At 44.0% G+C, this 25,702-nt stretch overlaps 1 protein-coding gene across 4 annotated transcripts in view; it reads left to right on the forward strand.

Moving 5' to 3' along the window:
• The window catches only part of LOC106584010 (microtubule-associated serine/threonine-protein kinase 2), a 160,715-nt gene that overhangs the window by 104,263 nt on the left and 30,750 nt on the right, over positions 1 to 25,702 (forward strand). For 2 of the 4 annotated variants that reach the window (XM_045706495.1, XM_045706494.1), the window contains 5 exons: positions 793 to 813; positions 2,929 to 3,007; positions 12,731 to 12,882; positions 24,521 to 24,596; positions 24,814 to 25,023. In XM_045706495.1, the coding sequence (XP_045562451.1) occupies positions 793 to 813; positions 2,929 to 3,007; positions 12,731 to 12,882; positions 24,521 to 24,596; positions 24,814 to 25,023 (538 nt within the window). The remainder of the gene's footprint in view (positions 1 to 792; positions 814 to 2,928; positions 3,008 to 12,730; positions 12,883 to 24,520; positions 24,597 to 24,813; positions 25,024 to 25,702) is intronic. The other 2 variants (XM_045706497.1, XM_045706496.1) reach the window with 1 other exon arrangement.

Genomic DNA, 25,702 nt, shown 5'->3' on the forward strand with positions numbered 1-25,702 from the left:
TTTATCGGATTATCGGCCAAAAGCCGACAATTACCAGCTAACTGAAACCCTGGTCAGGGGTTAGCTCACTGGGATCAAATGACTTAATATGTCTGATGGTGATTGTCTTCATAGTTATGCTAGGTAGAAGGGATTATTACCTCATACTATTATTTGAGCCATACTGCTCATTGACAGTCACCTGCACCCCCACAGCAGAGCCAGTTTCCCCAAGCCCAGCTCCAGTTCAATAGTTCACAGCAGAAACTGTGAAGAGTGGAGCCCAAATGGATGCCATTTATCCTCCAGAGTTTAGCCTTAAAATCCAATCCCTCCCATGGCTAATACGCTCAGCACCTCTGTGCTCCTCTTTAAATGATAATTGAAAGTCTGGCTAATCAAGCCCATATCACCTGAATGTTTGAAGCCTGGTTGAATATCCTCTTACCTGTCACAGACTTTGACTAGGAAGTGTAATTACATAGATAGAGAGCCTGGGTGGATTGAGAGCCTGTGTGAAGTTAAACACAGCTCAAGATTAAAAGGATAAATTTGTTTCATAAGTCGTTCAACACGAGGCGAGATATATGACATGTGCTGGTATGATGGTCTTCTGTTTGGAAGAAGGTACCACTTCTTCTGCCCTGAACCTCAATAAATCAGGTGAGACAGGAGACAGAGAAATTCACCTGAAGCAACAGTGCCACCCAATGGTGAAGTGTCATAATGCAGGATGAGATTGCAAAGAAATGGTTCTGCAGTGCTCATTACAAGAACACATGTAGCGCTAACACTATCCTCTCTCCCACACAGTCACGGGCACAGGGCTGACAGGTAACTTCTCACCTTTAACCTTTTACCTCCACCCCCTCACCTTCTCCTCTATCTCCTGTCCTCTGCCCTGAATGGAAATACCAAGGCCCGTATCCACAAAGCATCTCAGAGTATGAGTGCTGATCTAGAATCTGTCCATATAATCTAATTCAATATGATCTGAAAAGCAAAACTGATCCTAGATCAGCACTTCTACTCTGAGATGCTTTGTGGCCTCTACAGTGCCTTCAGAAAGTATTCACACCCCTTTCACTTTTTCCACATTTTGTTGTATTACAAAGTGGGATTAAAATGGATTTAATGTAATTTGTTTATCAAAGATTTACACAAAATACTCTAATGTCAAAGTGGAAGAAAAATGTTTGAATGATAATAATAAATTAATGGAAAATAAAACACTAATATATCTTGATTAGATAAGTATTCAACTCTCTGACTCAATATGTTAGAATCACCTTTGGCAGCGATTACAGCTGTGAGTCTTTCTGGGTAAGTCTCTAAGAGCTTTGCCAGGATTGTCCTATATTTGCCCATTATTCTTTCAAAGATTCTTCAAGCTCTGTCAAATTGGTTGTTGATAATTGCTAGACAGCCATTTTCAAGTCTTGCCATAGATTTTCAAGCCGATATAGGTCAAAACTGTAACTAGGCCACATTTAGGAACGTTCAATGTCATTTTGTTAAGCAACTCCAGTGTTTATTTGGACTTGTGTTTTAGGTAATTGTCCAGCTGAAAGGTGAATTTATCTGCCAGTGTCTGTTGGAAAGCAGACTGAACCAAGTTTTCCTGTAGGATTTTTCCTGTGCTTAGCTCAATTCTGTTTATTTGTATCCTGAAAAACTCCCTAGTGCTTGCCAGTGACAAGCATACCAATAACATGATACAATCACAACCATGCTTGAAAAAATGAAGAGTGGTACTCAGGAATGTGTTGTGTTGGATTTGCCCCAAACGTAACACGTTGTATTCAGGACAAAATGTTATTTTCTTTGCCGCATTTTTTTTTGCAGTATTACTTTAGTGCCTTATTGCAAACAGGATGCATGTTTTGTCGGTACAGTATATTATGTTAGTATTGTGGAGTAACTGTAATATTGTTGATCCATCCTCAGTTATATTCTATCACAGCCATTCAACTCTATCACAGTTTTAAAGTCACAATTGGCCTCGGTTTCCATCCAAAGTGTAATTAATAACTGCACTATGCTCGAATGGATATTCAATGTCTATTTTATATATTTTTTACCTATCTACCAATAGTTGCTCTTCTATGTGAACCATTCGGAAACCTCCCTGGTCTTTGTGCTTGAAATTCACTGCTCGACTGAGGGACCTTAAAGATAATTGTATTTGTACAGAGATGGGGTAGTCTTTTAACAATTATGTTAAACACTAGAGTGAGTCCATGCAACTTATGTGACTTGCTAAGCACATTTTTACCGCTGAACATATTTATAATAAAAGGGTTGAATGCTTATTGACTCAAAGACATTTCAGCTTTTCATTTTTAATGAATTTGTAAACATTTCTAACAACATAATTATATTTATGATGCCCCAGTCCCTAGAGAAGTATGGCCATCCCAAACCTGCATGGACCTGCCCTATAACCAGGACTGTAGTCCCTCCTGCAGAACATATTTCATTTAATCTCATATTCATTTCTATGTTGTCTTCTTGGCAGAAGGTGTGTGTGTGTGTGTGTGTGTGTGTGTGTGTGTGTGTGTGTGTGGGGGGGGTGGGGGTGTGTGTGTGTGTGTTGGTTTGTGTGTGTTGGTTTGTGTGTGTGTTTGTTGGTTTGTGTGTGTGTTGGTTTGTGTCAGTGTGTGTTTGTTTGTATCAGTGTGTGTTTGTTTGTATCAGTGTGTGTGTGTGTGTGTGTGTGTGTGTGTATGTGTGTGTGTGTGTGTGTGTGTGTTTGCAGACTTTGTCTGCAGTGTTTAAGTTCTTACAGACATCTAGCTCGGAGAAGCACCACTTTGGTACCATGGCTCCATCAAACCTTTCATAGTTAACCCAGGAACTTGTCTGACATTAATACTTTCCATCCTCTCTGCTTTTTCTCTCTCTCTCTTTTTCTCTCTCTGTTTCCCTCCATTTCTATCTCCTTCTCAGGACGGATGGCAGGCGCTGGTCTCTGGCATCACTGCCCTCCTCTGGATATGGCACCAACACACCCAGCTCCACCGTCTCGGTGAGTGTGTGTGTGTGTGTGTGTGTGTGTGTGTGTGTGTGTGTGTGTGTGTGTGTGTGTGTGTGTGTGTGTGTGTGTGTGTGTGTGTGTGTGTGAGTGCGTGCGTCAAGGTCAGGCATCGAGGCATTCAGTTACTGTTCGATTAAACGTTAGAATGGTCAAAACAAGTGACCTAAGTGACTATGAGCGTGGTATGATCGCCGGTGACAGGCGCGCCGTTTCTAGTTTCTCTGAAACGGACGGCTCCCTGGGCTTTTCACGTACAACAGTGTCTAGGGTTTACTGAGATTGGTACGGAAAAAAACCCCACATACAGTCCTGTCTAGGGATGCACGATATATCGGTGAACATATCGGAATCGATATTAGCTAAAAATGGCAACATCTGCCCGATGTCTAGTTTAACGCCGATGTGCAAAACCGATGTCAAAGCTGACGTGCATACCTATATAACGTAGGTACATGACGTAATGACGCCACGTAATATTTAGCGCTACATGTGCATCACAGCATTCCTAACCTAGTCCACAATGTATGCTGTGTGGATTGAGCAGTCAACAAGTCGAGCAGTCATTTGAAAGAGTAAGAAAATGTCAGCAAGACAACTCAAAGAAGAAATCCAAGATAATGGAATTCATTGCCCTTGACAATCAACCGTTCTCTGTCGTGGGTGATGTTGGCTTTCGCCGACTGGTTGAACACCGGTACACATTATCAAGTGCGCTATTTTTCAGATGTTGCACTACCTGAGTTACACAGAAATAGCGTCACTGCTATTAGCTTCATGACTGACATTTGGACCAGCGATATCAGCCCCATGAGCATGCTGAGTCTGACAGCACAGTGGGTCGTTGAGGATTTTGTACTAAGGAAAGTCATATTGCATGCTCATGAATGTGCTGGTTGTCATACCGCTACTGCTACTGCCATTTAAATTGTATTTGAGAACATGTTTGAAACATGGAAACATGAACACACTAACTAGCTCCATTCGAACAACTGACTCGAGAAATAAGCTCATCAACTGCGCCTGCAGCAGATGTGATACGCTCTGTCATGGCATTGAAACGCCTGCTCAGCAAAACTGCCGACAGACTGTGAACAAGCGATTCGGTGGCATTCTCGTTTTACTGTGTCGCCACCATGCTCGATGCCATGTACAAGGACCGCTACTTCGATGCAGACAAGAAACAGGGTTTATGTGAAATGTTACATACACAGCTGGACAAGATGGAATCGGACACAGTGACAGTGCGCACCGAGGAAGAGAGGCCACGGACAGACAGAGCTGAAACTTCACTGCTTGACATGTATGATGAAATCCTGGTTGAGAATGAAACAACTGAACAAATGAACAACGAAACAGCACAGCAAGTAAGTGAAAGAAAGAGGTTTTGATTATGTTTTACTGGTAATGGGGACATATGTAAATGCCAACAAAATAACTTTTTGGTCAGTGTGGTGTGTGTGTAACCTTTATTTAACTAGGCAAGTAAAATTCTTTTTTACAATGACGGCCTACCCCGGCCAAACCCAGACGACGCTGGGCCAATTGTGCGCGGCCCTATGGGTCTCCCAATCACGGCCAGATGTAATACAGCCTGGATTCGAACCAAGGACTCTAGTGACGCCTCTTGCACGGAGATGTAGTGCCTTAGACCACTGTGTCCGTGTGTGTGTGTTAACTAACATTTAAAAAAAAAATAATATTGTTATTGGTATTGTTTTTTTGGCGAGGAAAATATCGGATATCGGTATTGGCCAAAAATGTAATGTTGGTGCATCACTAGTCCTGTCTCTTGATACCACTTGAGCAACATTTCCATACCCTGAATAATTCAGGCTGTTCTGGAGGCAAAGGTGGTCTGACCCAGTACTAGATGGGTGTACCTAATAAACTGGCCACTTAATGTATAGCCACTGTATACATAAATTGTGTCAAATTGTTTCTTGTTTCAGTCATGTCTTTGGTCACGTTCACATGGGAAAAACCAACACCCTAATGATTGATTGACAACAGGGCTTCCCACAATGCAGGTGATGGCTGCAGGATGAAGTTGGTGAAGAGCAACTGCAGAAACCTGCAGTCAAAACTTCATGACGTTTGATCGTGATTTTTGTAAAGTTCATGCAGTTGGCATATCAGACAATTTGAAAGGCGGCGACCAACGATGTTCACCGACTTGACAAAATGATCCGCTTTAACGTGGCCACTGAGATGAGCACGATGCAAGACTTTGCTCTCACACAGTCACACAGAGTATATGTGCGCTTCACGCTGCTACAACTGGTAGCTACAGGACCTAAACAGCGGAGAAGTTTAACCTCTCGCTTCAACGCTCCTGGTTGTTGCGGAAATTGACCCATTACTACTGTTTACTTTGTGCATCTACACCATTTTGCTGAGTCTACCTAAACTATGACATGACCCATCACCTTACGCATTACTGCCCACAGTGGCAAGAAATCAACAAAAACTATACAACACATAATTGATTCATAGCCTACAAGCATAGGCTACTTTCTGTCCCTAACACTGAAACTAAATAATATACAAATGAAATACAAATGTTATGATGAAACTTAAACTAAACTGAATTTCAAATGAAAATCCTAAAACTACAGTGTATTCGGAAAGGATTCAGACCCCTTGACTTATTCCACATTTTGTCACGTTACAGTGTTAAAAAGTAACGTTTTTTTTTCACTCATAAATCTACACAATATACCCCATAATGACACAGCAAAAACAGGCAAATATATAAAAAATGTAAAACTGAAATACTAGTTTTACATAAATATTCAGGCCCTTTACACAGTACTTTGTTGAAGCATCTTTGGCAGCGATTATAGCCTTGAGTCTTCTTGGGTATAACGCGACAAGCTTGGCACACCTGTATTTGGGGAGTTTCTTCTCTGCAGATCCTCTCAAGCTCTGTCAGGTTGGATGGGGAGCGTCGCTGCACAGCTATTTTCAGGTTTCTCCAGAGATGTTAGATCGGGTTAGTCCGGGCTCTGGCTAGGCCACTCAGGGAAATTCAGAGACTTGTCCCGTAGCCACTCCAGCGTTGTCTTGGCTGTGTGCTTCGGGTCATTGTCCTGTTGGAAGGTGAACCTTCGCCCCAGTCTGAGGCCCTAAGTGCTCTGGAGCAGGTTTTCATCAAGAATTTCTCTGTACTTTGCTTCGTTCATCTTTCCCTCTATCCTGACTAGTCTCCCAGTCCCTGCCGCTGAAAAACATCCCCACAGCATGACGCTGCCACCACCATGCTTCACCGTAGGGATAGTGCCAGGTTTCCTCCATACGTGGCGATTGGCATTCAGGCCAAAGAGTTCAAGCTTGGTTTCATCAGACAAGAGAATCTTGTTTCTCATGGTCTGAGAGTCCTTTAGGAGCCTTTTGGCAAACTACAAGCAGGCTGTGTGTGCCTTTTTACTGAGGTGTGGCTTCCATCTGGCCACTCTACCATAAAGGCCTGATTGGTGGAGTCGTGCAGAGATGGTTGTCCTTCTGGAAGGTTCTCCCATCTCCACAGAGGAACTCTGGGGCTCTGTCAGAGTGACCGTCGGGTTATTGGTCACCTCACTGACCAAGGCCCTTCTCCCCCGATTGCTCAATTTGGCCGGGTGGCCAGCTCTAGGAAGAAAGAGTCTTGGTGGTTCCAAACTTCTTCCATTTAAGAATGATGGAGGCCACTGTGTTTTTGGGGACCTTTAATGCTGCAGAAATGTTTTGATACCCTTCCCCAGATCTGTGCCTTTACACAATCCTGTCTTGGAGCTCTACGGACAATTCCTTTGACCTCATGGCTTGTTTTTTTTCTCTGACATGCACTGTCAACTGTGGGACCTATATATAACCAGGTAGGCAAATTGAGAACAAGTTCTCATTTACAATTGCGACCTGGCCAAGATAAAGCAAAGCAGTTCGACAACATACAACAACACAGAGTTACATATGGAGTAAACAAATATACAGTCAATAATACAGTAGAAAAATAAGTCTATGTACAATGTGAGCAAATGAGGTGAGATAAGGGAGGTAAAGGCAAAAAAAGTCCATGGTGGCAAAGTAAATACAGTATAGCAAGTAAAACACTGGAATGGTAGATTTGTAGTAGAAGAAAGTAGAAATAGAGATAATGGGGTGCAAAGGAGCAAAATAAAATAAATAAATACAGTAGGGGAAGAGGTAGTTGTTTGGGCTAAATTATAGATGGGCTATGTACAGGTGCAGTGATCTGTGAGCTGCTCTGACAGCTGGTGCTTAAAGCTAGTGAGGGAGATAAGTGTTTCCAGTTTCAGAGATTTTTGTAGTTCGTTCCAGTCATTGGCAGCAGAGAACTGGAAAGAGAGACGGTCAAAGGAGGAATTGGCTTTGGGGGTGACCAGAGAGATATACCTGCTGGTGCGCATGCTACAGGTGGGTGCTGCTATGGTGACCAGTGAGCGGAGATAAGGGGGGACTTTACCTAGCAGGGTCTTGTTGATGACCTGGACCCAGTGGGTTTGGCGACGATTATGAAGCGAAGGCCAGCCAACGAGAGCGTACAGGTCGCAGTGGTAGGTAGTATATGGGGCTTTGGTGACAAAACGGATGGCACTGTGATAGACTGCATCCAGTTTGTTCAGTAGGGTATTGGAGGCTATTTTGTAAATGACATGGCCAAAGTCGAGGATCGGTAAGATGGTCAGTTTTACGAGGGTATGTTTGGCAGCATGAGTGAAGGATGCTTTGTTGCGAAATAGGAAGCCAATTCTTGATTTAACTTTGGATTGGAGATGTTTGATGTGAGTCTGGAAGGAGAGTTTACAGTCTAACCAGACACCTAGGTATTTGTAGTTGTCCACATATTCTAAGTCAGAACCGTCCAGAGTAGTGATGCAGGACAGGCGGGCAGGTGCAGGCAGCGATCGGTTGAAGAGCATGCATTTAGTTTTACTTGTATTTAGGAGCAGTTGGAGGCCACGGAAGGAGAGTTGTGTGGCATTGAAGCTCGTCTGGAGGGTTGTTAACACAGTGTCCAAAGAAGGGCCAGAAGTATACAGAATGGTGTAGTCTGCGTAGAGGTGGATCAGAGACTCACCAGCAGCAAGAGCGACATCATTGATGTATACAGAGAAAAGAGTTGGCCCAAGAATTGAACCCTGTGGCACCCCCATAGAGACTGCCAGAGGTCCGGACAACAGGCCCTCCGATTTGACACACTGAACTCTATCAGAGAAGTAGTTGGTGAACCAGGCGATGCAATCATTAGAGAAACCAAGGCTATTGAGTCTGCCGATGAGGATGTGGGGATTGACAGAGTCGAAAGCTTTGGCCAGGTCAATGAAAACGGCAGCACAGTATTGTTTCTTATTGATGGCGGTTACGATATCGTTTAGGACCTTGAGCGTGGCTGAGGTGCACCCATGACCAGCTCTGAAACCAGATTGCATAGCAGAGAAGGTGCGGTGGGATTCGAAATGGTCGGTAATCTGTTTGTTGACTTGGCTTTCGAAGACCTTAGAAAGGCAGGGTAGGATGGATATATAGCAATTTGGGTCAAGAGTGTCAAGAGTGTCAAGGATGACAGCAGCTGCTTTCCAATCTATGGGAATCTCAGACGACACGAAAGAGAGGTTGAACAGGCTAGTAATAGGGGTTGCAATAATTTTGGCAGATAATTTTTGAAAGAAAGGGTCCAGATTGTCTAGCCCGGCTGATTTGTAGGGGTCCAGATTTTGCAGCTCTTTCAGAACATCAGCTGAATGGATTTGGGAGAAGGAGAAATGGGGAAGGCTTGGGTGAGTAGCTGAGGGGGGTGCAGTGCTGTTGACTGCAGTAGGGGTAGCCAGGTGGAAAGCATGGCCAGCCGTAGAAAAATGCTTATTGGAATTCTCAATTATAGTGGGTTTATCGGTGGTGACAGAGTTTCCTATCCTCAGTGCAGTGGGCAGTTGGGAGGAGGTGTTCTTATTCTCCATGGACTTTACTATGTCCCAGAACTTTTTTGAATTTGTGTTGCAGGAAGCAAATTTCTGCTTGAAAAAGCTAGCCTTAGCTTTTCTAACTGCCTGTGTATATTGGTTTCTAACTTCCCTGAAAAGTTGCATATCACGGGGGCTGTCCAGAGCACAGCTGGGGGCCGAGGGTGGTCTATAGCAGGCGGCAACGGTGAGAGACTTGTTTTTAGAGAGATGGATGTTTAAAAGTAGAAGTTCAAATTGTTTGGGTACAGACCTGGATAGTAGGACAGAACTCTGCAGTAGATTGCAACACCGCCCCCTTTGGTCGTTCTATCTTGTCTGAAAACGTTGTAGTTAGGGATGAAGATTTTAGAGTTTTTGGTGGACTTCCTAAGCCAGGATTCAGACACGGCTAGGACATCCGGGTTGGCAGAGTGTGCTAAAGCAGTGAATAAAACAAACTTATGGAGGAGGCTTCTAATGTTAACATGCATGAAACCAAGGTTTTTACGGTTACAGAAGTCATCAAAAGAGAGCGCCTGGGGAGTAGGAGTGGAGCTAGGCACTGCAGGGCCTGGATTCACCTCTACAACACCAGAGGAACAGAGAAGTATGAGGATAAGGGTACGGCTAAAAGCTATAAGAATACTTCAGAAAGGATACTTTCTGAATGCACCTTGGTGTGTGTGCATACGTACAGTATGTTTTTTTGTGTGTGTGTATCCCACAATAACCTCACTCACAGCATTCCTGGTACAGTACATACCTTCCCTCTGGTGCAGCAGTAGCCCTGCAGCAAACCCTGCCTTAGCATACCCATATATATGACAGCTAACTAGTGTATCAGCATCTGCAAGATCCCTCCTTCCTTCCTATTTAGTCCCCTAGAATCCACCCCTCTCTCCTCTCCCCTCCTAGCTATTCCCCTAGTCTAGAGTGTGTGCAGCTCTCCCTGTGGCCTGTAGTATGAGGATGCCGCTTGCTTCGAAGAGCTAACCGTTAGTCTTACTTTTAGTCTCACTGATAGTCTTCCTCGTGTTAATGAGAAGCCTGAAAAGGCGTTCTGCTTAGGGCTGTTGCAGTAATTATCGCCACACCGGCGGTCACAAGTCATGAAAGCAGTCCACAATTCCACATGACCGTTTAGTCACGGTAATTAGGCTTCTCCAAGCTCTGATGTTGCTGCTGGTCATTAGTAGCCTACCAAACGTGCTAACTGCCTGGTACTCAGCACTCTATTGGCCCTCTAATCACTCTGACATCAATGCAAATGTATTTAAAAAATCTAATCAAACACTTCATGAGAGCCCATGGGCTCATTTCTATAGGCTATGCAATTGTGTGAGAAAACACAACAGAGTGATGGCCTCTACTATAAAGGGCCTACTATACTTATTTCTCAATTTTCCTAATATTAAGCACATTGTTTATCTTTACATAGGAGTATAGCCTACCTGGCTGGCATGAAAATGAACCACGGGAAAAAGCGTCCTCCATTCGCTATTTAAGTGCATAGATGACGTATTTTTTCACGGTGCCCCCTGTTTTGAGAAAGGTGCATGATAATGGTCCATTCTAAGTCAAAACAAATGTCACACATATATTATTTAGTATATGTAAAGACAAGATTAAATCAAGAATAGTCTGATGGGTGACAATATTAGCCTGTCACTTGCGAATGATGCCCAGCATAAGAAACTGCCTCTTTTTCCCCCCGACTTTTTCTAATCATAGTCGCACACCTCATGTAGCCTAGCCCATAGGCCTATATGTTTTGATAAGGTTTGTATCACAACTAAAGTGGCCAAATAACTTCTTAAAATTAAGCACATTAATCTGCTTTACAAGGAGTGTAGAGCCTAACTTGCATTCGTAACCAGCGCGTGAGTTTCAAGTTTGGGGAAGATCATTTTCACCATAAAAATGCACCTTTATAATATAAGCATTGCATGCATAATTGCATTTGCGGTCACTTTTGACAATGGTGTTTTCCCGCTAATGGAACATGTAGCCTGCTGCTATGTGCGCAATGCTGCGCTTATAATGTGAAGAAATAGCCTAATAGTTCATCAATATTTTAAGCTAAATGTTCTGAACTGTTGCGTCAGCCACATTGCATAAAATAGGTTTTTTGATGCTAGTGGTTGTATTAATTTAGGATCTATTGCATCCTACAACTGTCCCAGACTATGTTTGGAATATTTATTTCTCGCACAGAATAGAATAGGTTGACTTTTGTACTATGGGGGATAGTAGATTGACATAGGCTAGTGCTTTTGCTGTTCGTTAGGCCTACTCATCTTGTTGGCTGACGAAAAGTAAATCTGGATGGACAGTTCTTCCAATATTTTCAATATGCAGTTGCATCCCCAATGTGTCTGTCTTCACTTGTTGCCTGTGAGAAAGACCCGATCACGTGATGGAGAGCCATGTGAGTGAGAGGTGCTTAGGAGCTCGCAGCACTCGGGGCACAACGCAGCACTCAGGGAGGAGGGCACAATGACCACTGGCCGCAAAAGGCATGGATTTCTATACGGTGCATTACGGCCACATAGGGGATGCCGTCGTGAAATTCGAGGCATTATCAAGTGCTTGTCAAATTGTGTATGAGAGACTAATGAAGTGTGTACAGCCTGCGCAAAAAACAAAGCAGAGCTCATGCCTTTTAAGCGACTTTTTTCAAATCATCATTAGTCTCATAATGTATCCTTACAATGTATTAAAAATCTAAACATATAGCCCAACGTTTGTAGAACAACTAAAGTTACATTAATAACTCTAAATTAAGCAAAAAGGAGTACCTATTTCTTTGTTAACCGCTCAACACAGAATGTGCGCACTCCCTCAAATCGTTTGGAGAAAATATTTATATTTTATTCAGCTTTGTTCAATTGTATTCTTCATACTATAAAATAATGCCATGGAATTCTAAGCAAATCTGGTCTGCTAAATGAACTAGTGTAACCCACAGCCATATGGCATAGCTAGATCAGGACCTAACATATGGACAACTCAAAGTATGCTATTCTGTTCTTCTGAAATAGACTACATTTTCTTCATATCATGTTTCTTTGGACCTGTCTAAAATAAATAATGGATTTAATGTGATGGTGTAGGCTATATTACATGGATTTATTAGACTTTTTAAAATGTAGATGTTCCAAAGGTCTGCATCAGTGGTTTGTGTGGAAGCCAGTAGATTATAATGTGTTTATGTTAATTAACGGTCAATTACCATGAGACCGACAGTTATTTGCTTGACAGTCACCAGCTGATGAAATGTTGTGACCGCCACAGCCCTAGTTCTGCTTCTCACCAGCTCAGAGGAGGGACGACTTGTTAAATGTTTTTCTCCTGCTCAAAGGAGCAGCATTACCTCCAAACCCCCTAATATACTATCAGATTTACAGACAGTTATCCCAATTTGAAACTCTCCAGAGTTTGTTCATTCACAGTTTCTGTATCTCTTCTTCAAAGGCAACAGCCCAGTAGAGAGTAGAGCACACTAGCATAGCCACTAGCCAGGAGTTACCATTCCCAGCTGCAGTTACTCGCTACTAGCAATGGGCTCCTTTGCCCTTGTACTCCCTCCCTCTAGCAGTTAGCTGCTACTAGCTACTCAGCTCTTCTGTCCTTGTTGCTCCCTCCCTCTAGCAGTTAACTGCTACTAGCTACTTGGCTCTTCTGCCCTTGTCACTCCCTCCCTCTAGCAGTTAGCCGCTACTAGCGCCCGGCTCTTCTACCCTTGTAATCCCTCCCTCTTTGCTTCTCACAGTCATCCTGTTCATCCCAGGAGAAGCTGCACCAGCTGCCCTTCCAGCCCACGGCGGATGAGCTGCACTTCCTCACCAAGCACTTCAGCTCCGAGAGCATCACCGACGAGGAGGGACGACACTCGCCCATGCGCCCCCGCTCACGCAGCCTCAGGTAGGATATCCGCCAGAGACTCATACACCCACACTTCAGTACAATGCCCAGTGCCCACTTAAACCCCCCTTTGCCATCCTCCTGCAGTATCTCACCTAAATGACTGTCTGTTGTTTGTCAGTAGGCCTATCTGTAGGCTGTAACTTTGGTAGACACAAAGGTATTCTACCTGTATTTGGTAGACAAAAAGGTCAGGCCCTTCTCATTGACACATCGCTGGCAGGTGTGAGTGACTGTGACCTCTTCAGTGTGGCAGGCTGGCAGCAGAAACACTTCTATCACCTGTCTACTGCCCTTATCACTGACACCCAGCCGACCTCAGCCTCAGACTCCTCGCTCGTTAGCCAACACACCCTGTCCCTCTTTCTGTCTGTCTCTATCTGTCTGTCTCTTTTTCTCTGTCACTTTATCTCTGTCACTCTTGTTTTTCTCCACTTGTCTTTCTCTGTCTCTCTCCACCTCACTCTCTTTCTCACTCTCCATCTGTCTCCCTCTTTGTGTCCCTTAATGGTCTCACTTTTAATGTGTCTATCAGTTTTTGGTGCCAGAATGTACACTACATGACCAAAAGTATGTGGACACCACCTTGTCGAACATCTCATTCCAGAGTCATGGACATTAATATGAGTTGGTCCCCCTTTTGTTGCTATAACAGCCTCCACTCTTCTGGGTAGGCTTTCCACTAGATTTTGGAACATTGCTGTGGGGACTTGCTTCCATTCAGCCACAAGAGCATTAGTGAGGTCGGGCACTGATGTTTGGCGATTAGGCCTGGCTCACACTCTGCGTTCCAATTCATCTAAAAGGGGTTTGATGGGGTAGAGGTCATGGCTCTGTGCAGGCCAGTCAAGTTCTTCCACACTGATCTCGACAAACCATTTCTGTATGGGCCTCGCTTTGTGCACGGGGGTATTGTCATGCTAAAATAGGAAAGGGCCTTCCCCAAACTGTTGCCACAAAGTTGGAAGCACAGAATCTTCTAGAATGTCATTGTATGCTGTAGTGTTAAGATTTCCCTTCACTGGAACTAAGGGGCCTAGCCCAAACCATGAAAAAAAGCCCCAGTTTACAGTTGGAACTATGCATTTGGGCAGGTAGCGTTCTCCTGGCATCCGTCAAACCCAGGTTTGTCCGTTGGACTGGCCAGATGGTGAAGCTTGATTCATCACTCCAGAGAACGCGTTTCCAATGGAGGCGAGCTTTACTCCACTCCAGCCGACGCTTGGCATTGCGCATGGTGATCTTAGACTTGTGTGCTGCTGCTCAGCCATGGAAACCCATTTCATGAAGCTCCCGATGAACAGTTCTTGTACTGATGTTGCTTCCAGAGGCAGTTTGGAACACGGTAGTGAGTGTTATAACCGAGGACAGACGTTTTTTACACACTACGCGCTTCAGCACTCAGCGATCCCGTTCTGTGAGCTTGTGTGGCCTACCACTTCGCGGCTGAGCCGTTGTTGCTCCTAGATGTTTCCACTTCATAATAACAGCGCTTACAGTTGACTGGGGCAGCTCTAACAGGGCAGAATTTTGACAAACTGATTGTTGGAAAGGTGGCATCCTATGACGGTGCCACATTGAAAGTCACTGTGCTCTTCAGTAAGGTCATTCTAGTGCCAATGTTTGTCTATGGAGATTGCATGGCTGTGTGCTTGATTTTAGACACCTGTCAGCAATGGTGTTGCTGAAATAGCCGAATCAACTAATTTGGAGGGGTGTCCACATACTTATGTGTATATATATATAGTGTATCTATCTCATTCAGTCAATCTGCCACTGACACTGTATTCTCTGAGTTCTGAGGTGCCAGATCTGGTGACATCTCAGCTGATCAGCAGTTCAGCTGTGCCTCCCTGTCCTGCCCTGTTCTGTTATGACTTGCAACTGCCAATCTTAATCCCCCCCTTCTTCCTTCTCCTCCTTCTCCTCCTCCCCTGGCTCCTGTCTCTGCATTCAGTTACCCCTCCTTTCAAAAGCTAAACATCAAACAGACTAGCTACTGAAAGGCCCAAACTTTCTGCCTTTGCAGCAGACATATCTCATCTCTACACCCCCTCTCATCTCCTCTCTTCTTGTCTCGTTCCCTTCATCTGTGTGGATTTAGAACACACTGCTTTCATCTCACTCTATCCTCATGAATGGAGAACAGAAAATGCCTCTGTTGGTATGATATGAGAGATACACTTCACACTTAGAGAGAGAGAGAGGAGAGGTTTAGTGTTAAGATGACTCGATGAGACAGAGGCCTAGCCTTTCCCCTCCAACTAGGCCGTATCTCTATCTGAATGTACTCTCAAGGGGCCTGCATGCCACTCAGGCTATAGGAATGAGATGTATAAATATCAGATGAGGTATGAGAGAAAGGCATTACTAGCCGTTTACAAATGACTATCCCTGCTGTATGACTTTACTGTATGCCTCAGCAAGGATTAATCATCTGATGAAGGAGAGAGATGGGCAGAGATGGAGAGAGAGAGATTGGTAGGGGGAGAGAAAGGGGGAGGATGGTAGGGGAGAGTGAGGCTTTAAGGGGTGAAAGAGATAGTGAGAGAAGGATGGAGGAGCTTCAAAGAGGGTGATTGCTATAGAAATAAAGAGAGAGAACGGGCGGGAAAGAGTGCTACAAGGCAGATGAGGTGAGGGAGAGAGTGTGAAAGAACGGGCGAGAGAAAGCTAGGGATGCAACAATTCACCAATACGCATCGGCCCCTGATTCAAATGTTTAAGATACAAGTGCATCGGGCTGCTGACCCCAAACCGATCCAAATTATGTATGCATCAATCCAGTGATGATTTTAGCATGTAAAGCTTGGTGGGGATTTTTTTTTTTTTTATGCATGCTGTTGTGGGTGAAATTACAAGAGTATGTTATAATACTGTTATTGCATCAAATTATTGTTTTATGCAACAGAATAGGGGCTTCTTAAAACAATATTGTGTCTGTGTGAACTGAGAGTGGGCCTCTGGGGCTTAATGCTGACAGTAGATTTACGATGCCTTAGGCCACATTCATTCATGTGAGGGAGATGGCTACGGTTTGACTGGAAGGTACCAGGGAGAGATGGCTCGGGTTTGGGTTTCTAGACAATGAGAACAGTCTATACAGCAGATACTGTCTGTTATGAATTATTAGAATCTTTCATACAAATCCTAACCTTGTGACCCATTCCATACATCTGTTGTTTGTCATGAACATTCTGAAGGATGTTCTTTGCTATAAAATTCTGTGGCTCAAAATCCGCTCGTTGGGCTCTCAACGAATCATCTAGGGTTGATTATTCGACCAGCTTCATTATTGCAATAATTCATCTATGTTTTGAATAAAGTAATATCCTGATTGGTGATTGACCTTGTCTCTTCTCATTATTGTTTCGAATTTCCACGACAATGCCAGCAAAGCCACTACACAACCCTAAATAATACATTAATTGCACTATAACGGTGACAAACGGTGCCCAGAAACTGTTACGGCCTACATAAAGCTGTCCCAACAGCAGAACTTTATTTTCAGCACCATGGAGTGAATCCTTACCACCGCTACACCTGGCTATCAGTGGAGCCTTGTCTGGCAGCAAAACAGTTCATTCAGCCTCATTTACTGCCTTTTAAAAAACACATAGCTGATATGGCTGACTTTCATAAACAAATGTGGTTTCTACAAACCATGGCATAAGGGAACGATGAGTGGATAAGAGGTCATCCGTAATTTTGATTAAGAAATGAATGAGCAAGCTAAGACGGACGTAATCAATATAACTATTTGTACAGCGATAGAATTCAGAACATGGGCCGGTCTTACAGTATTTTCCCTGTACACCAAGTCAGAACCATAGGATAAATAAAGGGGACATATAAGCAGACAATGAAAGCTCTTACAATATTCGATGATGACATTTCCTAAAACAGGCTAAAGGCTACATGTGCACCACCAAATCAGAACAGTAGACTAAGTTATAAGGGGGAAACGGGCCAAATTATTAGGGCGAGGCACATGGGCTACTAGCAGCTTACTACACAACATAAACTTAGTGTTACTTTCTTAGCTACAGTATACATATCTCCCTGGCATATTACATAATTTATGCAGCAGCACACAATTTGTGGGCATATTTTGTCAACCCTACACTCCGTATTTTCTGCTGGCTGCCCCACCACCACAGAAAGCACTGAGCTAGGCTTAAACACCTGCATTTTGGAGCTGCCTTACTCAAGAAAGCAAAAAAGAGACCATGCTTGGATGTGGCTCCAATAACTCAATTATTTGTTGGGGACTTTGTTTGCGAACTGATATGTGACACGTATTAATTGAAAAATAACATGCAGGTGGGTCTCAAAACCCTGAATGACGTGTCGCCACTACAACGGTCAGAAAATCTATTCAAACGTTACAACTCGCCGGTTCACACATTCTTTTTGCTTATTACATTCTTTCTACCTTCCTGAAAATAGCGCTAATCTTTTGTGACAACTGATGTGTCCTCTCCTTCAGTGTCTGTACTACAACCCCAGGCAATATCAGTAGCCTAGTTAAACTGCACTCTGTGCCCAGGTTCACACCCTGACCAACGCGAGGTAGGCAGCCTGTTCTTGATCTTGCTGCTAAAATGGCCTGCGTGATATCTGGCTTTATTAGTTGACAAATACTGTACTATTTCAAAGATTTTACTGTTACAGTTCATATATCATTCAATTCATTCATTTGAAATACATTTATGGATTTCACATGACTGGGAATACAAATATGCATCTGTTGGTAGGGGTGTCGATCAGAAAATCAGTATCTGGTGTGGCCACCATTTGCCTCTGGCTGTTGATTGTGGCCTGTGGAATGTTGTGCCACTCCTCTTCAATAGCTGTGGGAAGTTGTTGGATATCGGCGGGAACTGGAACATGCTGTCGACCCAGAGCATCCCAAACATGCTCAACGAGTGACATGTCTGGTTAGTATGCAGGCCATGGAAGAACTGGCACATTTTTAGCCTCCAGGAATTGTGTACAGATCCTTGCGACATTGGGGCATGCATTATCATGCTGAAATATGAAGTGATGGCGGATAGAACAGACCTCCAGGATGTGTAAGGGCTATTTGACCAAGAAGGAGAGTGAGCCCCACCCTCTTCAACATATACTGTATATCAACGAGTTGGCGTGAGCACTAGAACAGTCTGCAGCACCCGGCCTCACCCTACTATAATCTGAAGTAAAATGTCTACTGTTTGCTGATGATCTGGTGCTTCTGTCACCAACCAAGGAAGGCCTACTGCAGCACCTAGATCTTCTGCACAGATTCTGCCAGACCTGGGCCCTGACAGTAAATCGACCAAAATAATGGTCTTCCAAAAAAGGTCCAGTCGCCAGGACCAGAAATACAAATTCCATCTAGACACCATTGCACTAGAGCACGCAAAAAAATATACAAACCTTGGCCTAAACATCAGCGCCACAGGTAACTTCCATCAAAAGGAACATAAAATTCGATATACCAATTAGGATCTGGCTAAACATACTTTGCCCTTTATGGTTGTGAGGTCTGGGGTCCGCTCACCAAACAAAAATTCACAAAACGGGACAAACACCAAATTGAGACTCTGCCTGCAGAATTCTGCAAAAATATCCTTGTGTACAACGTAAAATACCAAATAATGCATGCAGAGCAGAATTTGGCCGATACCCGCTAATTTTAAAAATCCAGAAAAGAGACGCTAAATTCTACAACCACCTAAAAGGAAGCGATTCCCAAACCTTGCATAACAAAGCCATCACCTACAAAGAGATTAACCTGGAGAAGAGTCACCTAAGCAAGCTGGTCCTGGGGCTCTGTTCACAAACACAAACAGTCCCCGCAGAGCCCCAGGACCGCAACACAATTAGACCCAACCAAGTCATGAGAAAACAAAAAGATAATTACTTGACACATTGGAAAAAATTAATTAAGAATACCTGACCACTGTGACTGACCCAAACTTCTGGAAAGCTTTGACTATGTACAGACTCAGTGAGCATAGCCTTGCTATTGAGAAAGGCTGATGTAGGCAGACCTGGCTCTCAAGAGAAGACAGGCTATATGCACACTGCCCACAAAATGAGGTGGTAACTGAGCTGCACTTCCTAACCTCCTGCCAAATATATGACCATATTAGAGACACATATTTCCCTCAGATTACACAGATCCACAAAGAATTTGAAAACAAACCCGATTTTGATAAACTCCCATATTTACTGGGTGAAATAGCAACATTTGTGACCTTTTGCCACAAGAAAAGGGCAACCAGTGAAGAACATATGTTTCCCATGCCAATAAAGTGCCTTGATTTGAACTGAATTGGGTGATGGAGTGCTGCATCAGAAGACCTGGTCTCCACAATCACCCGACCTCAACCCAATTGAGATGGTTTGGGATGATTTGGACCTCAGAGTGAAGGAAAGGCAAGCATTTCAGGTGTCTACCTCATGAAGCTGGTTGAGAGAATGCCAAGAGTGTGCAAAGCTGTCATCAAGGCAAAGGGTGGCTACTTTGAAGAATCTCAAATATAAATATATTTTGGTTACTACATGATTCCATATGTGTTATTTCATAGTATTGATGTCTTCAATGTAGAAAATAGTAAAAAATAAAGAAAAAGCCTTAAATGAGTGTCCAAACTTTTGACTGGTACTGTATATTCATTGGCTAGCTAATTTGTAAATTATAAATATTGATACATTACTAACTCAAACACTTAATCTGCAAAAATGACAAGTGGTTCATGGTGATTTCAGAACCAAAGTGTGGGGGGGGGGGGGGGGACAAAAAACATAGGCTACATTGCCCCCCCTAATGTGATAGTGGGGTGGTAGATGCCTAGTCTCTTTTATGGCTCAGCTCAGGTGCCTACATAGCACATACACCATAGACATACATCATTTACACACCACACACACACAGAAGTCAGCTCAGACAGATCCAGCTCAGCAGCAAATTTTTATTTAGAATGGAAAACGAATGTGTTTATGCATCAAATGTTACTGCATCAAATAGTATCTCATCGCATCGAATCATTTCAAACTATAACGTATCGTTCCTGTATTTTATCAGAGCCCATGTATCTAGATCCGTATCCAATCGTCTTGAAAGGGAAAGATGCACATCCCTAGGGAAAGCACGAGAGGGAGTGAGAGAGGGAGGACAAAGCTGAGTCTCAGACCAGATCATTTAGATTAAAGAAAGAAGCAATCATATGCTAATTTCATGGCCTTATTATCAGCTAGGCTGAGAGTGATGACGGCAGTGCTTATCTCTCTCTCTCTCTCTCTCTCACTCTATCCATCTCTGTATCTCACCCTCTCTCTCTCTCTCTCTCTCTCTCTCTCTCTCTCTCTCTCTCTCTCTCTCTTTCCCTCTCTCTTTCTCTTCCCACACTCTCATTCTTCTGGAGTTGTAGAAATGAGCTCAACATGTTCATCCATCATAAGCTTGTCATATCCAGCGGTGGGTCCTGTTTTAATGAGCAGCACAGAGCCTCACAGACAAGACACAGAGACAGTCACACACACAGTCACAGACGGTGTATTTAATTAAACACTTCTACCCTTCCCTCAGCAGCTCAGCCCTTCATTTTGGGTGTCCCCTTGTTGAATGTATTACCCATGTCATTAACATCTCATCGAATGGGGCTCTGAGGTGCTCACACACACACAAACACATACATACAGCGGCTTGTGAGAGTATTCACCCCCCTTGGCATTTTTCCTATTTTGTTGCCTTACAACCTGGAATTAAAAATGTTGGGGGGTTTGTATCATTTGATTTACACAACTTTTGAAGATGCAAAATATTTTTTATTGTGAAACAAACAAGAAATAAGACAAAAAAACAGAACTTGAGCGTGCATAACTATTCACCCCCCCCAAAGTCAATACTTTGTAGAGCCACCTTCTGCAGCAATTACAGCGGCAAGTCTCTTGGGGTATGTCTCTATAAGCTTGGCACATCTAGCCACTAGGATTTTTGCCCATTCTTCAAGGCAAAACTGCTCCAGCTCCTTCAAGATGGATGGGTTCTGCTGGTGTACAGCAATCTTTAAGTCATACCACAGGTTCTCAAATGGATTGAGGTCTGGGCTTTTTCTAGGCCATTCCAAGACATTTAAATGTTTACCCTTAAAGCACTCGAGTGTTGCTTTAGCAGTATGCTTAGGGTCATGGAAGGTGAACCTCCGTCCCAGTCTCAAATCTCTGGAAGACTGAAACAGGTTTCGCTCAAGAATTTCCCTGTATTTAGTGCCATCCATCATTCCTTCAATTCTGACCAGTATCCCAGCTCAATTTTAGTCTCATCTGACCAGAGTACCTTCTTCCATATGTTTGGGGAGTCTCCCATGTGCCTTTTGGCGAACACCAAACCCGGTTGCTTATTTTTTACTTTAAGCAATGGCTTTTTTCTGGCCGCTCTTCTGTAAAGCCCAGCTCTGTGGAGTGTAAGGCTTAAAGTGGTTCTATGGACAGGTACTCCAATCTCCGCTGTGGAGCTTTGCAGCTCCTTCAGGGTTATCTTTTGTCTCTTTGTTGCCTCTCTGATTAATGCCCTCCTTGCCTGGTCCGTGAGTTTTGTTGGGTGGCCCTCTCTTGGCAGGTTTGTTGTGATGCCATATTCTTTCAAAAAAATGTATAATAGATTTTATAGTGCTCCATGGGATATTCAAAGTTTCGGATATTTTTTTATAACCCAACCCTGATCTGTACTTCACAACTTTGTCCCTGACCTGTTTGTAGAGTTCCTGTAAGGGGTGCGTACTGGCGGCAGAGAAGTCAGGCGCAGGAGAGCAAAAACTGATTTACAATGGCGCAGTTTAATAATAAAAACCACCGTTAACAGAACAATAAATGAAATTGGTACAAAACCCGTCACACACCAGCATAACGTGCACAAGCACTTACAACAAACAATTCCGGACAAGGACAACCGGTGACGCCGACCGCCAAGCACCGCCCGAACAAGGAGAGGAACCGACTTCGGCGGATGTCGTGACAGCTCCTTGGTCTTCATGGTGCCGCTTGCTTGGTGGTGCCCCTTGCTTAGTGTTGTTGCAGACTCTGTGGCCTTTCAGAACAGGTGTATATATACTGAGATCATGTGACAGATCATGTGACACTTAGATTGCACACAGGTGGACTTTAATTCACTGATTATGTGACTTCTGAAGGTAATTGGTTGCACCAGATTTTATTTAGGGGCTTCATAGCAAATACATATGCACGCACCAATTTTCAGTTATTTTTTCAATCCACTTCAGCAATTTGGACTATTTTGTGCATGCCCATTACATGAAATCCAAATAAAAATCTGTTTTTTAAATTACAGGTTGTAATGCAACAAAATAGGAAACACGCCAAGGGGGATGAATACTTTTGCAAGGCACTGTACACACCCCTCCCTGCCCGGCCGCTTCTCTGTCACGGTCAATTAGGTCCTTCATTTCCCCAGTCGCATGCCTCACTGGTGTTAGGGCAATGTTATTCTCTCTCTCTCTCTCTCTCTCTCTCTCTCTCTCTCTCGCTCTGATTCACTTAATTTATCCTCTTAATCATCTTCTACCTTTTCCTTTTGAGCACCCTTTTCACGTAATCTGACATCAGTGTTTAAAAAGCTCACACTGCCAATTCACCCGTTTTAAACCGCTAATCCTTTAAGAGAAATAGTATTGTGCTACAGGACATAAATGAATAGCAACAACAGGATTCAATGGTCTTCAAAGTTAGTTTATTTCAAAAATCCTCTCAGCATATTAACACATAGGCTTATACTGTAGATCCAAACCTTTCCCCCCACAAGTATAATTTGAGTCTGTGTTCAAGGTTGTTTCTCAAATTACTTATGAACATATTTTTCTAGGCTGTCAGTCTGATGTGGCTGTCAGTCTGATGTTATTCATTCTCAGGACCTTAATGATTCTATTAGCAGCTCATTTGGATGTGAGGTTTATTCAATAAAGTCACATATCACTCAAAGCAACTCCACTCACAGACAAAGGAAGGTGGGGTGAAAATATCCTTCAAATATTTGAGTATTTATGAAGCCGCCACTGTGCATCAATCTCTGTCGGAGCTAACCTTAGGTTGCTGTGGCAGCAGTGGCATGGCTATGATTGTATTTCTGAGTGATTTAAAAAATAAATAAAAGAACAGAGGTGTGTGGCAGGACTCAGAGCTGAGAATGCTTCTCCTCTTGGTTCGTGAAGATGACTGGCATATATTTGATTTTTTTAAGTAGACAGTTCTACTAAATTAGTATGTTATGCGTGTGTAAGAGAAGCAGAGGATATTCGAATATGTTCTGAGAAGCTCACCTTCGCGCGAGAGTGTTTAAGATGATGATAAACGGCTCCCATGAAGTTGACCTCATATGTCGCATTCAGTGTGATCTCATTCAATTAAGCTGGGTAATAGGCAATAGAATGGTTAATACGATGAGCGAGCTGTCGGTGGATGACTATAGGCAATACCTCATCCCCCTGGTCACATGACCACACCTCCACACAACACACAGATGACTCACACAAACAGTCACATCTGTGGACCCCGAATTCAAATTTGCGCCGGCCACACATTCCCCCACCGCTCCCAGTACACCGCTATATAACAAAGCCTCTCAGATTGGAACGTCTCTCTCTCTCTCTCTCTCTCTCTCTCTCTCTCTCTCTCTCTCTCTCACACACACCGTGTCTCAGAAGGGAGTCTCATTGTCGCCTCATTCAGGACTCATTCAGACAGAACCCCAGCTTATTCTCTGCGGTGGTGGTGTGAGTGAGAGACAGAAAGGTCATGGCTGTCTCCATTTGTTCCTGCTAGCCAGACTTTTGATGTGGAGAGCGAGATGGAGAGAGAGAGAGAGAGAGAAGGGGCTGATGCACACAGACTAAATGAGCCATCACCGCTACACATCACGCTCCCCGGGGAACTGACCTTTCCAGCCATAGATATCCACCAGTATGAAATCCTCGATGAAGTCCTGACAGACAGATAGGGTCCTCAGACTGACTCTCAGACACACTGTCAGGAACATAACGCACAAATCCCCTGCCTGGTTTCAAGAGCCATCAGCTCTCCATGTGTGTGTGACTACAGTATGTGTGCAGCCATGTATGTCCATGTCTATGTTTCTGACCTAAGAACTGTCATCCTCTTCAATGTATCTCATGCCCTGTCTGTGTGACCTGACCTCCCGCCATCCACAGTATCCCTCTACTGGTGGCTTGGGACTTGGAGCTCACTTTTGTCATGCTGTACTGCAGCTCAGGGATACTGGAAAGCACAGACCCCTACTACCATGCAGTATACTAGTCTCTCTGGACTTGTGTAAACTAGACCACCAAGCTACAGTCTCTCTGGACTGGTGTCGACCAGACCGCCAAGCTACAGTCTCTCTGGACTGGTGTAGAGCAGACCGCCAAGCTACAGTCTCTCAGGACTGGTGTAGACCAGACCATCAAGCTACAGTCTCTCTGGACTGATGTAGACCAGACTACCAAGCTACAGTCTCTCTGGACTGGTGTAGACCAGAGCACCATGCTACAGTCTCTCTGGATTGGTGTAGACCAGACTACCAAGCTACAGTCTCTTCGTTCTCCACTCATATCTCTGTATGTTTGTCTTCTTTCAGCCCTGGTCGCTCACCCATTTCCTTTGACCATGAGATCGTCATGATGAACCATGTCTACAAGGAGCGCTTTCCCAAGGTACCTTCCCATAAAAATGATTCATTCATATCAGTCTTAACATTTGTTTACTATGACTTAGTTGACATTAATAGATTCAGAAATTAAATACCTAGAATTCAAATCTTAACCAATTTATGACAGTCCTTCAATTAGCTTTTCCATTGTAATAAAGCTCACGATGAGCTGTCTGGAAGGTGCGTATATGTGAGCCAACTCTCCCCCCTCTCATCCCCAGGCCACGGCTCAGATGGAGGACCGTCTGGCTGACTTCCTATCGTCCTCGGCCCCTGACAAGGTGATGCCCCTGGCCGACGGGGTCCTCAGCTTCATCCACCACCAGGTCATAGAGCTGTCCAGAGACTGCCTGGATAAAAGTCGCGAGGGCTGCATCACCTCACGCTACTTTTACGAGCTGCAGGAGAACCTGGAGAAACTGCTACAAGACGTGAGTGGACTGTTTGTTTTAATTTTGGGGGTTAAGGTGGATTTGAGGAGTTTCATCCTTTGCACTGATATTCTCCAACATCAGTAGAATAATTCATTGAGTGACGATATCGTCCAATTCGTGTTCATTTAGACACCTGTTTGTTAACCCCCGTCACGCATGGTTTCACTAAGGTCCTCACTCATCATCATTAAGCCTGTCAAGTCTGTCAGGCAGTTTGTCAACACACCGTGATGTCATAGGATGAGGACGCCACTTTGACCCGTTTAGGTCATCGGAAAAACATAAACACTCTCCCTCTCTCCTTCTCCCCCTCCCACCCTCCCTCTCTCCCTCTCTCTTTCTGTCCATATGGGACACATTCCCCCACAAGATGGGTTGGTGGGGGTTAGTCACAAGATGGGTTGGTCTGTGTTAGGATTTGAGGGACATTCAATAGTGTGTGTGATGTCATTGATGTCTCTGTTATCTCAGTTACAGTGCTGGGGTGCTCATGGTTGTGACATTATTGCTCCCAGTGGCCTCGCCCGATGCCCCCCAGTCGTCGGAGGGTGGGGTGGGGAAGGGAAGGGGGTCTCTTCTCTCCCTGATTCTAATTTCATGGCCCAGCAGTCAGCAGGGGTGATGGATGAATCTCCCAGACACCCAGGAGGAGGGGTGCGCCGAGAAAGAGGGAGCG

This window comes from Salmo salar, chromosome ssa23, assembly GCF_905237065.1.
Source record: "Salmo salar chromosome ssa23, Ssal_v3.1, whole genome shotgun sequence".
Lineage (NCBI taxonomy): Eukaryota > Metazoa > Chordata > Actinopteri > Salmoniformes > Salmonidae > Salmo > Salmo salar.